General features: G+C 39.1%; 1 protein-coding gene across 1 annotated transcript in view; it reads right to left on the minus strand.

The window, feature by feature from the left end:
* The window catches only part of fkbp16 (FKBP prolyl isomerase 16), a 49,503-nt gene that overhangs the window by 8,156 nt on the left and 23,778 nt on the right, over window positions 1-17,569 (minus strand). The window contains exons 4-6 of the mRNA XM_041795174.1: window positions 3,102-3,319; window positions 1,487-1,668; window positions 506-583 (exon numbers count right to left, since the gene is read on the minus strand). Of these exons, the coding sequence (XP_041651108.1) occupies window positions 506-583; window positions 1,487-1,668; window positions 3,102-3,319 (478 nt within the window). The remainder of the gene's footprint in view (window positions 1-505; window positions 584-1,486; window positions 1,669-3,101; window positions 3,320-17,569) is intronic.

The following is a 17,569-nucleotide window of genomic DNA, read 5'->3' on the forward strand; positions in this document are numbered from 1 at the left end:
TGTTTTGTTTACCAGCGGCAAAATCTCTCAGCCCACGTTTGTGCATGAAAGCAGCTCTTTTCACCTCCGGGTGTAAACAACTTCAGTCAGCTACCACTGAAAACAATCTCATTCAACTCAATGAGTCAGCAAATAAATTAGCATTTACACTGCCTTGGTTTGTTATCATATCTGTTTCCTATTCATCGTTAATCCACATCCAAACTTTAACTTCTGGCAAATTTAGACTATGTGTATTCATATTTGTATGAAAGATGGGTCACATGAATGACCTCAGTGTCAAATGCAAGTCCAGGTCTGACAGGATATATTCATAATTTACCTTTTTAATCTAACTTATTTTAGGTTTTTTAAATACAAGGTACACGTTTCGCCCACCTCCTTTTATTTGTTGATATAAGTTGATCTGAATGACCTCTCTGTGCATGAATAACAGCTTTGATTTATGTGCAATTTCTGAAGAAACGTGGTGCGAGGATGGACCAGCTCACCCACATAATCTCACCTTGGTGGTTGGCTCTAGTTTCAAGGCTTTTTTTAGCACCTCCATGGCCTCTTTGTATTCTCCTCTGTCTGACAGGAGCTGAGGAAGAAAAACAACAGCATGAGCAGAACAGCAGGATCCATAAATCAAAACAGGTAGAGTGCAGGAAACAATATCTTAGCTGATACTTCTTTCCTCTAACCTGACATGCCAGATGGATCTGGAAAAGCTTCAATAGGAAACGTTTGAGAAAAGGCAGAGGCTTTGAAAAAACTCGGAGTATGATTGGTTGAACGTTCTGTCTGTCACATCTCTATGGGCCAATCAGAGCAACAAAACACCTGACGTAGCCGCTATCAAGCTGCGCGTGTGCAGCTACTGACGAATAACACGAAACATGGCGACTACAGACATGTAAGTACTCGACTTTTGTCATTTTTGAAAAGAAAACAACTCACTGCTGTTCTTTGTTCTTTTAACGAAGAAATGTCGTCAAGTTCTGATAAAACTGGCGCTTTAGCAGCATCCACGCTAATCTCTTCCTCCATAACTGCTTTTTTTTAAAACAAGTTTTTATTGAATGATATGCACAATACATTCATCAATAAACATCTCAATAACAGTCAAACAATAAATTGCGTTTAACAGTACATCATCAGGAACATAAACTTCCTCTATAACTGCACCAGCTCTTGCTGCTGCTTGTTTACATAACAACTCTGCTGTGCCTGAAAGTACTGCCCCTCATGGCTGATTGGTCCTGTCACTTTTTAACCAGGCCCAAACAGTTCAGATGGGAGCTTTGCAAGATGGATTCGCCAGTGAAAAACAAGGAAATGGGCGTATCCATCTGCTTTGCAAGGTTATCTTTCCTCAGCAATAATTAAATCTCTTTCCTATTAGTAATTTCTACTCTTTGCATGAACTGTCCCTGCAGGAATCATTTGTTGGTGCAAGATCAAGGCATTTTCTCTGTGAAGCTGGAACAGAATTGGCCCTTACCTTTCCAGCCCTGAAAAGGGCCTTGACGTTGCTGGGCTCAAGGGTAAGGACATCTCGGCTTGAGCAAAGCGCGTCATCGTACTGCTCCAGTTTGAGCTGAGCAGTGGCCAGGTTATTTAAACACTTCACACGGTAGTCCTTCACCTCCTCCTCCTCTGACTTTACACCAATATCACTCCCATCTGTGCAGAAACACAAACACATCACCTCTCATATTCTATCAACCATTTTATTGCTAACAAATAGTGGACACACAAAGATCATTAGACAGCTTTGACAGACAATGGTCATCTAATCTAAGAGAGGGCATGCACAATATGAAAAATTTACACTTTTTTAAACCAACTCCCTTTGGGTTTCATTACAATGACAGTTCATGATCTGTTTTTCCATTCAGCTGGGTTTTGTATCACTGTCCCTGCTGTAATGACTGCATGGTTTCATCATTAGACACAAATATGTCCAGCTGAATGCAGCATAGAGCCAGGTAATGAGCATGTTAGTGCCAAGGAATTTTTATACTTGGCTCAGAGCATGATGGGTGACCTATATTAGCAGCCAGGGACTACATGTCTGTTAGTGCACATTGATTAAGAAAATTGGTTTGCTTACAGCTGCTACAATTTTACTTTCAGCAGATACTGGGCAATAACAGAGCACATGCAGAGTTGTATTTCTGGCCTACTGATGATTCTGAGTCCAATTCTGACAGTGCTTATATTTACGTTTTTGATTGACACCAGTTTATTTACATACAGACATCATCAATTGATACTCCGCCTACCAGCCTGTTGGTGGTGCGCTGGTAATGTACGATGGCTTAATGTCAGAGATAACTGCTGACTTCATTTCTGTCTTTCATTCCTTCCTTCCTCATTCTTCGATTCTCCCTTTTCTTTCACTCTTCCCCCCACTTTCTTTCTTTCTTTCTTTTCTTTCTTTCTTTCTACCAAAGCTTGTGCTACATTAGATGTTTCAAAATAAGATGCTGTAAAGTCTTTTAGTTCTGAAATGACCCAAAAGCTTAAAGATGTTAATGTAACTGCTGGGTTATTTATTTGTTGTCTACTTAAATTCTATTTGCAAGATCCGGATGATCTGATGAACTCCTCTCTTCAGATCCACCACAGGTTCTCTCTCTGGTCGCCCATTATTGACACATTATGAAGCAGTTCATGCTTCTCTCCTCACTGACTTGTTGAGGCACATTTTCGCTCACGGGTCCACCCTGCCTCGTCAATGATTGAAGTGATTAAGAAGGTGGAAACCATATCAAAGCTGATTAGCTTTGATTATGCAAAAGAATTAAGCACAAACATTGATGGAGGCACTGTGCTCAGAGAGATGTGTCTCTGCATGGTGACAGTGTGATTAGTGTGATGACAGACTGTCATGTCATTGTGGGCTCAGACTGATGTGGTAATGTGTTGGAGAGCTCTCTATTAAAAGCAGTGATTTGTACCTCTGATGCATGTCTGTGTGTGTCTGGACACTGTTTCCATTTACTCCTTTGCCTGAGAAAATAATGCTCATATCAGCTTCGATTATGTTTCTGGTAAAAGTGGCAGAGTGGAATATTTCCTATGAATAAATTCAGCTTTTGATGCTGCGTTACCTCTGCTCTGTGTGGTTAGCACATCTAAAGCCATGCAATAGGCTCTGGCGGCCAAGCTGTATTCCTCCCTCTGGAAATGAAAGTTTCCTCGCTCTCGTTTCTGGTTGCCGATGCGAATGCGGTCTGCGACAGGCAGAGAGAATGGGTCTGGTTTCTCTCTGATGTCCAGCAGCTGCAGCTGGTAGAGTAGAGGAGCCCAGGCTGGAATATCAGGCTCTCTGCACAGAAACAGAGACGAAAAACAAACACGTGCATGGTCAATATTTTCACTGAGCAGGGAGCTAAAGAACAGGGAGTATCTATGGGAGTTCACTTGGGGTCAGATGTTCTTGAAAAACAGTAAACATGCCAATCTTTGGTAAGGTCATCTCTTACTTAATTGAGACATCAGTCTGTTTTGAAGTGAAAGCAGAAAATGTCTGTTTATATCTATCTGATGCATGAAATGTGGAAAATGTGGAAAATGTGAACTATGTAAAAGTTTCATCTCTTTACGGGGTCATAGAAAGTCAAATGTAAAAGGTTGCTGTATAATAAACCCACTCTAGGCAGTTATATCCTGATGAAACGAAACATGGATTATATAATTCCTGCACCCTTTACATATTATATGTATATATATATATATATATATATATATATATATGTATGTATGTATGTGATATACTGTTTTCTTCTCAACATCTGTTGCATGTCTCCATATCAGCCCTATAATGCAAGACTATGGCACTGATTTTTCCCATGTGATGAAGCTTAGGAATAATTTTTAAAAGTGAATAGCTTATTTACTTATTTCTGTTTGTGACAAAACAATTGAACGTTCACATCTTTCTTATATTATCAACTTTTTTCTGACTCCAGCATGTTCACGTTCCTCAAAAGTCACATATTTTACCCTTTTAAGACAAGTCTCTGGGTCTCATAGGTCCTCAAAACATGCCTGTGAAGTTTGTTGCCGAAAAAACACGCCAGTATTGGATTCTTGCATGTCTAAAAAAACACCTCTGTTTCAGCCCTGCCCAGAACAGGCCGTTTCTGTGGCTTTAAATGTTAATGAACTGTCTGACTCCACCCCTGAACCTGCCCCTCTCAGGAAATGGATGTGGCTAAAGGCCTTTGCACACTGAGTCCGTTTATTTTGTCCGAACTTTTGTTTTTCATTAAAAAAGAAGATCGAGCTCATGTTGTTATAATCATGTTTGCACACTGATGCCGAAATTTTCGTCCGTCATATTTTTTTTCGGAACAGGTTCAATTTTATGCAAAATTTTGCATCAGTCCAAGTCATTTAAATGGGTTGGTTGATGATTCAAAACAGTGCCCACTGCTTCCTCCACCATTGCTCACCCCTGCCCGACCCCTCCTCTCTCTCCCCTCTCTCTCTTGCACCGAACCTCACATTAAACACCAAAGTTTGCTTATTACCTCTACCAAGGAGGTTATGTGATTGGGTGGGTTTGTTAGTTAGTTAATTAGTTAGTTTGTTTTTTTAGCAACATAACTCCGAAAGTCACGGACGGATTTTGATGAAATTTTCAGGAAATGTCAGAAATGGCATAAGGAAGAACTGATTAGATTTTGGGAGTGATCCGGATCACTGTCTGGATCCAGGAATTTTTTTAAAGGATTCTTTACTATTGGGAGATAGGGCTAACGGCGGAGGTCTGTGCTGTTACCGTTTTACACCAGGAGATGGTGGACATGAGTAACTTCAACCCCAGCAGCATTTTGGGTGTGTTTCTATTCAAACAAACTAACTAACTAACAAACTAACTAACAAACCCTGCTGTTCACATAACCTCCTTGTCTGAGGCAAAAATTCTTTCTACAGTCTATGATTTTACATAATATGTGACTTTCAAGGCAACAGTGTGTAGGAATGTGGTATTCTGCATTTGACATTCTAAGATACTGTAAGAGGCCACAGTATAAAGTTGACTGACAAGGTGTTTTTACTGTTTTTTTTTTTTTTTTTTTTTTTACAAATATGAATCTGCCAGTAGCCTGCTGTTTGTATACTAAATGCATGTTTCCAGTGTTCCACAGTCCAGCGTCGGTGTGCTTTGCACAATTTCATCCAACACTTGGCATTAGTGATGTGAGACTTACATGCAGCTGCCAATTTTTGTGCATTTTTTAAATTTCTGAAGTTGGCGGAGTTAGCCCTAAGCTGGGGGTTTACTTACACTTTAAATATCTACTGTACGTTGCTGCGTACTCTGCAGTCGGATTGTTGCTTTTTGTCCAGTTTCTTACTCAGCCACAATTTATTTTTTTTCTCCAGAATGGTCAACATCCCTCTCCATCTCTTCTTCTCAGCCACTGTATCAAACAGTAGAGAAGGGCTAACTGGCTTCTTTTAGCTGATGGCTTGTGTGTGAACTGGTACTGTAAAGCTGTATGCACTTTTGTGCAAAAGATACATCATGCTAAAAGCAGGTGACCAGTGCACTCTGTGGAAACAGGGTATCCACCATTCTTCCTGTTGAAAGTTACATACTGCTTCAATATTTCCTCTCAGTACTGCATTAAATATGAAACATGTTTGAATAATATGAAGTGTTGATTCTACATTTATATGAACTTATCCGAGTTCAAACTTTTGCAATAGTAGAGCTCACTTCAAAGGCAACATTACTTTTCTACGAAAGAAATCTAAATCTTAAGTTTGTGAAATTTTATGTAAAACAGCAACAACATTTTTCTCATGCTTGGACGTGAATGGTAGACATTTAGATGCATCTGCTGTGGTTTTATCTGCCCTCAGGAGAAGCGTTCCTTAGAGCAATGACTCAGTTGAGCAGAACATTTTCCAGTTTAATCAGAAATGAAAAACTCTCCTATCTTGACATCTTCAAAGACTTAAAAACATTTTTCCCCATCCCACTGCTCTGCTGAATGCATGATGCCTGTGACACAACCTCTGAGAATATTGCAGATTAAAGATACAAAATGTTTTGATTATTATGTTTCTGTTTTTCAGACAAGATTTGATGGCTTCTCTCTGTATCCTATAGATGAAATCTAAGTGGATCCAAGAGCTCATACTCCATTAAAGACATCTGAACGACTCCAGCCTGTTTAAGTGCATGAGATGATGAGACTGCTATGAATTCTGGGAGTTACGGACAGCTTACTCAAAAGTCACTCAGAAGGAAAGGTAATTTGGTTTTAATCATCTGGCTCCAGTGACCACATGGCACACAATGAGCCATTATCAGTAACTCTGCAGACAGGCGGACTCCAAAGGTGTGTGCTTGTATGTACCTTGAGTGAGAGAAAGAAAGAGAGAGAGAGATAAATCAATAACATGGTGTTGGTGGTGTGGTTATGTGGTGTTTTCATGGTTTTACTATGATTCACACTCAAACTTCAAACATGGTTTGTATTCCTTCACCTTTAAAACAGAGTCTGTCAGTTTAATGAGCCACATAAACAAAGTCACACAGAGTGTCTTCTACAGAGTGACAGTACTGTGAGTTGTGTCAGGCCATGAATTATTCAAACCTGTTGTGTCAATGACACAATTTGTGGCTGTCCAACAGCATTAACTGTAACCCTTAGTTACTGCCAGGTCCTGTCAGCAGGTGGGATCAGATTACCCTTTCACCCTTTCCTCTGGAGACCTCTTCCACTGTCACGGGAGGACACACAGCAGTGTGAAACCTGCAGCTGAGCCGGGGCCTCAGAAACCCGAGCCAGGCTGCAGAGATTACTAAAGGCTGAAGGATGGTGCTCAGAGATGTCACTGCTCATTGCAGTGAACAGTTCATTGCGGGACTTTTCCAAGAGACTATTTCAAATGCTGTTGTTTCGTTTTTGCAGACAGCTGCATCTTTATGGGGGGTGAGTTGTGTAACAGCATCAAGGGAGAAGACAAATCTATGGAGAACATACAACACATGGCAAAGGTTACACCGGGTAATGTAACACAAGCTTTATATTGAAATGGTGTCTATCTTCACCTGCACAAATATCATAAACACTATTCCAGAAAACTAAAATCTAACTCAGTCCTGGCCAAAGACATTACCAGTGCCTTTCAACAAAGCTATAAAAAGCAAAAAGAAAATGGAAAAAAGACAAACTCCAAATCTCTTTTGCTTGGAAATTCCCCTCCTCAAGACTCAAAAGTTAAAGTAGCAAGAACAAAATACTTTACTAATCTTGTAACAAAAACTGTGACGGACCTCAGGTTCTTTTTTAACACCATTAATGCTGTGACTAATCCACCAGATGTTATCTTTCTAGACTCTTCCACATAAAAAATTAATTGATTAAAAAGATAACCGCACATCCTCTGCAGATCTGCCAGACCCTCACTGAGCTGGGCCTGTTTGCTCCAACATCTCTCCTCTCAGCAAGACTGAATCCTTCATTTGAAGCCCACAACATGCCCATCTGCTTGTATTTCCTCTCACACCTACAGAAAGAAACATTTCATATTGTTGGCGCCAGCATCCTCTTCATCAACAGGTGCCTTTCCACAGTTGCTTCCCTTACAGTGATTCAGCCTCTACTTACAAAACCTGACCAAGACTATCTAATTCTTTTTATCAAGAAATTTATCAATTTTTGAACCAATATAAAATATTTGAAGCAGTCCAGTTGGGTTTTAGGGAGAACCATAACACCGAAAAGCTCTTTACAAGTTCTTTATAATTTATTTTCAGCTGTAAAAAAATTATTTCACATGATCTGCAACCTGCTCTTACATGTGGGATTCCTCAGGGCTCAGTTCTAGTGACTCCAATGTCTTCTTTGTATGTGCTGCCACTGGGTGTCTTAATAAAGAAAAATAGCCGATCTTTTCACTGTTTTGTAGATGACATACTGATATATCTTCCACTCAAAAGTAATAGCCCATTCTTAAAAACCTTAGCCAAGGTGAAGTTGTTTTTACCTTTTAAATACAGAAAAAGTAAGCAATACTTTTATCATCTCTCACCTGGACTACAGTAACTCCTTCCAAGGCCGCCCAAAAGAAGGGAAAAAGGGGGAGAGCATTCTGGGGCCTTGTCAAGTGGGGGGGCCATGGAGGTTGGCAAAATCATGGTCCATTTTTAGAATAAAACTGTGATAACCATATTTTGGTTTAAACCTAAATAATAATCATTCTTATCAAAGCAACAAGAATGTTTTTTTTTTGTTTATCTATGCTGTAGTATACTGCCTTTTTCAAGACCGCTTTTCTTAAAATAGAATAACATTTTTTAAGATAATGTTAAAAACATGGACGGGCAAATTGTACTAAACCATTTGGAAAGTAATGTTGGGTGTCATCGTGCCACTAAATAAAGTAGAAAAAAAACAGAGACAACTACAGGGGAAGAATAATCAAATAATTGCAAAAAGTAACAAAAATAGCGAAAGACGGCAAGAAAAAAAGGTTTAAAGTAGCAATAATTGGTTAAAAATGACGAAAGTTTAAAAGTCGCAAAAGAGTTCAAAAGCTGTTAAAGTTGTCAAAAAGGCTTAAAAGTACCTATAATGGGTTAAAACATGTCTAAAATGGCCTCATTGGTTTAAAGTCGCTAAAAGTTTTATAAATTGGTTAAAAGTGTCAGAATGGCTTAAAATGAGCAAAAACATGGCAAAAATAGCAAAAGTTGCAAAAGCCTGCAAAAATGGTTAAAAGGTGGCAAAAATGGCTTAATTGGCAAAAAGTTTTGCAAGTTGGTTAAATAACAGCAAAAGATGGCTTAAAATGAGCAAAAGATGGCAAAGATGGGTTAAAGATGGCAAAAATAGGTAAAAAGTGGCAAAAGAGGCAAAAATTGGTTAAAAATCGCTGAAAGGCCAAAAATCAGCAAAAATGTGATACATAGGAATTGAAAATGGCTAAATATAGCAACACAGGTTAAAAGTCACTAAAGAAGTAAAAAGTGGCAAAAATGTGCAGAAAAGTTGTAAAAAGGTGTAAATTAAAAATGGTATAACTAAAACATTTCACACAACCCAAATAACTTCACACACTTTTCAGCTCCAGATTGAGGTAACTGTTAGCCAGGATGAATACCAGCACCAACGCTTCTGACCCAAAATACATGCATGGACATCGTCAATTAATCATGAGGGGCCATTCACTGGGTTTTCAGGGGTGGATGTGATTCTGTGGGCTGGCATGAGTCCTGCTACATGATTTGTGCTGAATACTGCTTCCAGATTCTTTACTGTTACACGATAACAAGAGCACATCACTCATGTACTTGCCTCCCTCCATTGGCTCCCTGTTGATTTTAAAACTTATTTGAATATTCTAATACTTGTGTTCAGATTGCTCCATGTTTTAGCACCCTTTTATTTAACAGCCTTTTTAATTCTTTGCACTCCAGCTCGATCACTCAGGTCCTCTGAGCGTCACCCCTCAACCTCAGCTCACTGTCAGCTCTTGTCCATGGAGCTACCTGCCTCTCCACATTCGAGGTGCAATCTCCTAACAGTCATACAAAGCCCAGCTCAATACTCAAATAAAACATCTTCAATATGTGATTACACTGCTTATTATATTCATAGTTCTAATGTTTTCATAATTGAAATCATTGTTTTAATCTGTTTGATTATGTCTTTTCTGTAGATGTTAATAGTGTAGTAAGAATTTATCTGATCCAAGCTCATTTAATGAACATACTGTAACTGTTTGGTGTCCTTTCAAACTCTTGTAAACCCTTATCTAAAAATATTACACAATATTCTGCCGGCTGTGTGTTACGTAAGAGTATGCTGAGAGTAACAACAACACACATAGTGTACTGCCTGCTGTGCCCGGCTCGTGCCCAGCTCCAGATTACTGGACTTGTGTGAATTCACCTCTGAACCTACTGTGACAAGCCGGATGTTTTTAAGTGAGTTAATAAATTCTACTACACTAAATACTCCACGCTAAGTGCTGTTGTTTGTTTATCAAAGCAAATACAGTGGAAAAAGAAACTAGGAAGTGATTGTCTAAGTCTCTCAGTATTATAGGCTCAAATAAAGTCTCCTAAATACTCAAAGTGTCTTAATTCCTTCCCCTGGTCTTTCATTTACCATTCTCTATTCAGGCTTTTTCCACATAGGCAGGTATTTATGAAAGAAAAAGTTTGTCTGATTGTGCCCTGAATCGTGAATTAGTTTTGCTTTTATTTTTGTTGTTTCTATCTTTAGAAAGCCAAAACTCCTGTCTGCCCAACAACTGTACCTTTTTTAGGTACCAATAGAGATACCTTTAATTAAATGTATGGATGCATGTCTGCATAGGACTTATGTTAAAAGTACCCCTTGTGATTTTTTGGCAGCACTAATGGATTAATGACAATTAATGAATGTCCATAATGAGTGCATTCATCTTTGAACTGCATGCTAATTTGCATACTCTACAGTACCTTTCAACACACTGTGGTTAAGCCAATGCAGCATCTCTCCACAGCCAAAATAGCACACATTTAAATCAAAGGGAAGGGCCGGGCACGCACATTCACACCAGGGTGGGCAGCATTAATATGAAATGACAAGGAACACATCTTGCATACTGCAAGGCTTCACATTTTGTTCAAGGAAAGCTTAAAATGCCTTAAATGTCAGTGTTCATTACCTGTAAAGCAGCGTCTGGTTTACAACAGTACACAGCTTTTTAGGCATCAGTTGTGTGGATGAAGATCACAGCTGGTGTACAGAGAAACACTGCTATCAGTCTGGTTCTAAGTTTCTCTGTTTGTGAGCACCCTCAGGGTGACTCGCCTCATTTGACAGACTCAGTGACATTTGTGGTAAGCAAGCTAATTAATTTATGTTACATCCTGTTACTATTATCACCCCCAAATACATCTCAAACATAATTATCAACTGAAAAGCTTATAGTAGCTTAATGACAACACTGGTACTTCCGGCATCCACTGTAGTGAATGACATTAGGTTCAAAGGTCAAAATATATGCCAAAATTTTATATACTGTTATTGTTTGGTGTGGTTTGTTTGTTGTTGCTTTTAAAATCCTCTGTAAAGCACATCACTTTCCATTTATGTTTATGTAAAGCACATTAAATTGATTTAAATAAAATAAAATAACTAATAAGATACTTGTGTCCTCTTCAAAGCATAGGTGCTAAGTGAAGAGATCTGTAAACCCTTACTATTACCCTCAGTATTATAGTCAGCTATATAGACTGATGGACAGCAAGAAGCCAGCTATTTGCTTGGGTTGTCCACAGTGAACATCTGAAATGAAGGAAACGATTTGTCAATGTGCATCATGTCTTAATTTCCTCTTTAAACATCACAACAGTATTGTGTTTTGTAAATAACTGCATCAAAACCTCTTACTCATCTTGTCATTAAATAGTTTTTTTTTTTTCATCCAGAGGAAACACACTGTTTGATGCTCACAACTCAACATCAGTTTCATTAGATGAGTCATTTCTTTTCATTGATGCAGGTACAGCTGCTTTAGTAATAAACTAAATGTACTGTATCGAAGATATCTTAAACACATACACCCACGCGACGCTGCCCTCACACACTGCTAGATTCAACAGGTGACCTTCTAAGTTTTCTACTATTAGACTGAGCAGCGCAAACAGAAAATTAAAGATGCAGTGAGGATTTTTTGCCTCGAAAACATAAAGGAGTAGCATGACAATCTGTGAACCGAGCTTCCTTAGTTGCCTTCATGAGATTTAAACAAATTCATCATGACTGGCGAGTTGCCGAGGGTAATCTAAGTGAACTGTGCAGTGGCAGATCTATAGGGTTTACTGTGTCGTGCATGTCATGGTGATTAACACCACACTGAGGTCAGCCAATGAGCCCCGAGGGTCTTACTGGAGCAAACAGGAAGCTGGTAGGTTAACAGGGTGAGATCCCAGTAAGATCCCAGTGAAACCTGAACCCATGCCACTGTGGCCTGGAACCAGGTCCTGTCAGCAAATATACTAATCACCCAAACCTTATATTTTGTCTTAAACACACAGTTTGTTAATTCTGCTGCCAGGGGCTCTCAATCAAAACAATAACAAAAGATGACAAGAAGAGACAGGCTGCTAAGCTCTGACAGCCTCTGCTGTTTACTTTAAAAAACAACAACTAAGGATTCAATTCAATAAAACCTGCTCTCCACAAGGTGTATTTAGGGAGTCTGCATAAGGAATGCAGATTCCATGTTAAAATAATTAATTTGCTTTTGAAATATTTCACAAAACCATGTGGTATGAAACATCATGTTCACCGTCCTGCATAAGCTTAAAAAAATCCAGCACATCTAGCCCCAGTTTTCCAGTAAAATGTCACAGCACTGACTAAGATTTAACAGGAGTCCACAGTCATGGTGACGCTGTTAGTTGTTGCACTAGTGTTGAATTCATGCTTTAGTTGCAAAACAGGAACAGGGGGGTCCTCCGTTCAAAGGGCCTTCAGGAAAATATGGGAATTGATTTGATGAAGGCGATCACAAGTGGAATTCCAATGCAACTTCATGCCTTCTGTACCATTGAAGACTATATGGATGGATGGATGGATGGATGGATGGACATATGCTATTATTAATCCAAGGGATATTGAAGACTTGAAAGACTTATAAAACACAACCGTCACAAACTCTCTCAAATCTAAAGGCAGTATTTCAGCAACTTAGAACAGACTGGCCTCTACTGGAATCACAAATACATCTCTGCAGGGGTTTAAACCCTACCTCTCTGGCCATATTTAGTTCAGTCAACTCAAATCATTCCAATTTGTCCCTTTTCCAGACTCTACAGGTGTTCCCCAGGGTTCTGTCCTGAGCCCCCTATTATAAATAATCTATTTACTTCCTCTTGGCAGAGTCATCACTAGAAGAAATAAGATGAGGCTTCAAGGCAACTGTGCTGGGGTACAAACTGCCATTCATAACTCTGTGATATCCATTCATATGTTTTCCATCAAAAACACAGCCAGTATCACTTCAAAAAATGCTGCAAAGTTTAGATTTAACGCATGCAAGATACTGTGCCAGAGCCTACATGAAGGTCACACCCCTTTTTATTCATTTTTCCTCACATCTTTTTCATCTGTGCGTCACATACGCACGATCATTTTAAATGAACTTCAGACATCATTAAACCTTTTAAATAATCATGAAACCCAATGATGATGATTGAGTGTGATGAATATGCAAAAAAAGTCAGGAATCAGAGAGGGGGCAAATACTTTTTCATGGCACTCTATGCCTTCTACCTCAGCTGATCACATATTAAAACTAGCTTGCTTGTTTGCTCTGCTTATAAACCAGGTTCTTTTAACAGCAAATAAAGGTTTACGTGAAGTCCAGTACCTTACAACGTTTTAGTCAAGAAGAGTTGTGTGAATCTAATTTGATTTCCTGAAAAATTGGAGATAAAACCAAAACATTATTCTATTTGACTCATAGTAACTAAGCTCATGATTTAGAGTTGTATAATCAGAGGTGTATTCCCTGACCTTCTAACAGAAATAATGACATGTATGAAGTCTCGTACGTCACTCAGCAGCATTTTTATTGTCTGACGTTTATGTGACGTGCTTGTATTTCTGTTGGGACTGATCAGATTAAAAGAGGATTGCCTCCACTCTCCCTATGTTCATCTCAGTGATGAGATAAGGACAACAGGCTTTTCCCTTGCGTTCATGGGTAGTTATGAACATGCTAAAGGCTGAATTTGATACATGTGTTGTTGCTTAGCAAACTTCCTCATTAAGGTGCAAGATAGTGTGGCTGACTCACCCTGTTATCTGCGGAGCTAGCCCCTCACTGCTCTGAATGAAAGGAAAAAGTCCCTCAGAGGGAAAACAGTGGTCACTTTGACGTCATGATCTCTGTTTCAATAGACGGAGAAGCCAACCTTGTACCTCACGCTGGTTTCTATGGTTACAACCTCTGATAGTGCACTAAGATAGCATAATAAATCTGTTGAGAAGCTTGTGTGATGATACAAAATCCAAGAGGATTATGTGGTTGTTTATTTTTTGTACAGCGGTGAAAAAAGGTCTGCTGCTGCTGCCATTCACTTCTGTGTCTGTTTTGACTCTTGGATGGACACACAGGGCACAAATAAAGTCGTGTAAAGGAGCTTAGCTTTAATCCTGGCATTGGTGAGACGTCACAGCTGTTTTTTTCCTCGCCTGCTGCCGCACAACTTCATTTGCAGCATAACAGCCTCTCGTTCCCAGTCAGAGATGTAGAAAAGAAACTCATTGGCTGAGCTGGGAGCAGCAGCACGCTGGTGCGGTGCTAATCACCAATGACCCACATGACACCTCTCAGCTGCTGCCTCGGCATGTGCTTTCCTCTCCTTTTTGTTTTTATTTCCTCCTCCAGCATTGAGCTCGTGCTCGCAGGGATCAAGAGAAGCTGCTGCCTACATCCTGGCTGTTGAGCTCCTCAAAAGTCCCCGTATAATCTACTGCAGATTTCTTTAGCCTGTTAAACTGAAGCCAATCTCAGCCCTGGACTACCTGCAGGGTACAGAGAGGATGTTGGGGGTGTAGAGACCAAACTCGTTTCAACAGAAACTTTTCAGTTGCAGAACTCTGGAAAACCAGCTTCAAGCACAGAAAGCACTGTAGATTAAACACACTTAATGTGTGTGTCAGGCCTTGTACAAGTGGGACTATTTAAACACAGAGGAGTAATTCATGTTAACAAAGCTACATTTAAATAAGTGTTGCAATTCACTGTCTGCATTGGAGTTTGTCATTGATGAAACTATGTTAAGCTGCCTCTTTTGTTCTTGTCTGTGTCATGTGACCTCTGTGACCCCTTTTATCAGAAAAAAAGCACTGACATTTGCCTCTCTCATTATCCTGATTTCAAGGGGCTAAAATATCCAAACTGTTAAAGTTAGAGATTTATACAAAATAGATTCATGGAATCCTGCCTCTTACCTGTATTGTCTTTCAACAAAAGCAGATCTTGAAGGATTAGTAATTTAAAAAGAGGTAGTTTTGATAGAAATTTGAATGGAATGATCAAAACAGATGTGAGATTTTACAGACGCCAAAACAGCAGAAACGCTTTTCTAATAAAAGAATCAAGCTTTCACAATTCATAAGTGTTTGGTAATGTTACTTTTAGTTTTCATGTTACAAGATTACAACCTTTAAAAAAGTCATTTTTTACATTAGCCCATTACAAACTGAGAAAAATAAAACCCTAAAACCCTTTTGCGACTCGTTACACCTCATTTGGACGGCATGTCACCTGTTGCACGTCTGCCTTTCAGTGTGTTCATTCTACAGTCAATACACAGCCCAGTTTACAGCCTGTAATCAACTCTGCAGACTAATAACAGGAATAGCAAACGCAATCACTTTTTATAGCTCTTTAATATGCTGATGATCTGATAATGAACTGGTCATAAGGAATATAGGGTGATATAGAGCAGAGCTCAACACTACAATTCTTGAAGTAAAAATTAATATAATTTTCTCCATAGCAGGAATTGATTATTAACCATAATATCAGAAATATTCAAGTTAGACCGACCATGAGCTACCTGAGTGTAGAAGACAAAAGTCTGTAACATAAATTTTGTCTTATTTGCCATTCAGTTGTTTGGATTTTGTGTTCGGAGAATTACCAAGACAAAACAGGACTGAGAACTGATGTGAAGAAATATGAGTGAAGAATACCTATCAGGAAGTAGCATACTTTGAGAATTATTTCATTAAAAAGACATATCAACAGCCGAATAAGCTAAACTAAGCTAACTATTAGCCATTCAAATGTCTGCTTGTATTTTAACGAAACCCTTTTAATCCATTTATGCCTTCAAACTTTTAGCTTACATGTATAAATATATTTCACACTGCCAAGATGATCTGACAGCACTTCATATCGATAGATAAAGCATGCTTTATTTAATGCTGAACTGATTAATCTGACAGTATTTCACATCAAGCAGATAAAGACATGACTGGTTATCGCATAGTAGCTAGTAAGTAGCTCACATGCTAGCACACTGTCATCGTGTCTCCTGAAAATCCATCAAAAAAATTTGATATTTTACAATGTACTTGTGGCTCTTTCTGAACGAAAATATTACATAGTGGAATAGTTTCACAGGTGTATTTTCTATCAAGGAGATTCCCATAGGTATGAATGGAATTTGTTGGACTTGCTTCTGTAAGGGTGGCTAAAAGCAGCTAAAATCTGCAGAGATGTCAGTACTGTTTTACAGTTTTGGTGAATAAAGAAGGGTGTTTAACACAATAAAACATCATTTCTATTTTAAAAATAACAAATAATACAAAAACTGTAAAATCAAAGTGAGTGTGATTAATGATAAAGGTAACAATCCATCATATTAACTTTTTTCTAGTCCATGTCAAGCTTAACCTGACACGCCAGATGGATCTGGAAAACCGTCAATATACAGTGTTTGGGAAAGGGCAGAGCCTTTGAAAAAACTCGGAGGATGATTGGATGAACATTCTGTCACATCTTTACGGACCAATCAGAGCAACAAAACACGTGATGTCGTTGCCGCTACCAAGGAATAAACTCCATACAGAACTGCATAACACGGACCATGGCAACTATAGACATGTCAGTCCACGACTTTTGTCGTTTTTGAAAAGAAAACAACTCACTGCTGTTCTTCGTTCTTCTTTAAACGAAGAAATGTCGTCAAGTTCTTATAAACTGGCGCTTTAGAAGCATTCACGCTAATGTCTTCTGCCATAACCGCACCAGCCTCTTGTAGCATAAGGAATCTCGTCTCTGCCGTGCCCGAAAGTACTGCCCCTCATCACTGATTGGTCCTGTCACTTCTAACCGGGCCCAAACAGTTCAGACGGGAGCTTTGCAAGATGGATTCGCCAGTGAGAAACAAGGAAACGGGTGTATCCATCTGCTTTGAAAGGTTATGTCAAGCTTATTTATCAGCTTAATTAGTTCGATGTCAGGCATGAGCTCCACCTCTCTCCGTGTAAGTGATTCAGCGAAGGAAGCTCATTGTTTTTTCATACAAATATCTTCACTTTGACTCACAGGTGAGCAGGACAGGTTTCAGATTGCACCTTATGCAATGACCTGAAATCCCTCACAGGTTTGGTCTCTGATATGTGGCAGAGTTGAGATGAATAATTCCTTTAAAGAAGAAAAAAAAGTTCAAAGCCTTTAGTCTGAGTTCAGATAGATGACGGAGCGATCTGTCTGACACAGAAATATAACACCAGAGGTCATTATCTAGGATATCTACCTCCGTGTTATCTGGAGGAGATATCTTATCCCAGGATTGACTCTAAATCCATAATAAATCAATGTGAACAAGCAGACGTCTCAGAGGTGCACATGCTAAGGTCAAGTGGCATTTTCTCATGCAGCTTCTTGGAGTCAGGTTTACTCTCAGTGGATTCTTAGGGAAGTAAGTGTGAAACTCACGTTAAAAGCTAAAGAATTGGTTCATTTTTTTGCACAGATGTTATGTCTACAAATGTAAAAAACAAATCTATGCCAGTTTTGGGTTTCATGTTTG

The sequence above is a fragment of the Cheilinus undulatus genome, linkage group 9 (assembly GCF_018320785.1).
Source record: "Cheilinus undulatus linkage group 9, ASM1832078v1, whole genome shotgun sequence".
Classification (NCBI taxonomy): Eukaryota; Metazoa; Chordata; class Actinopteri; order Labriformes; family Labridae; genus Cheilinus; species Cheilinus undulatus.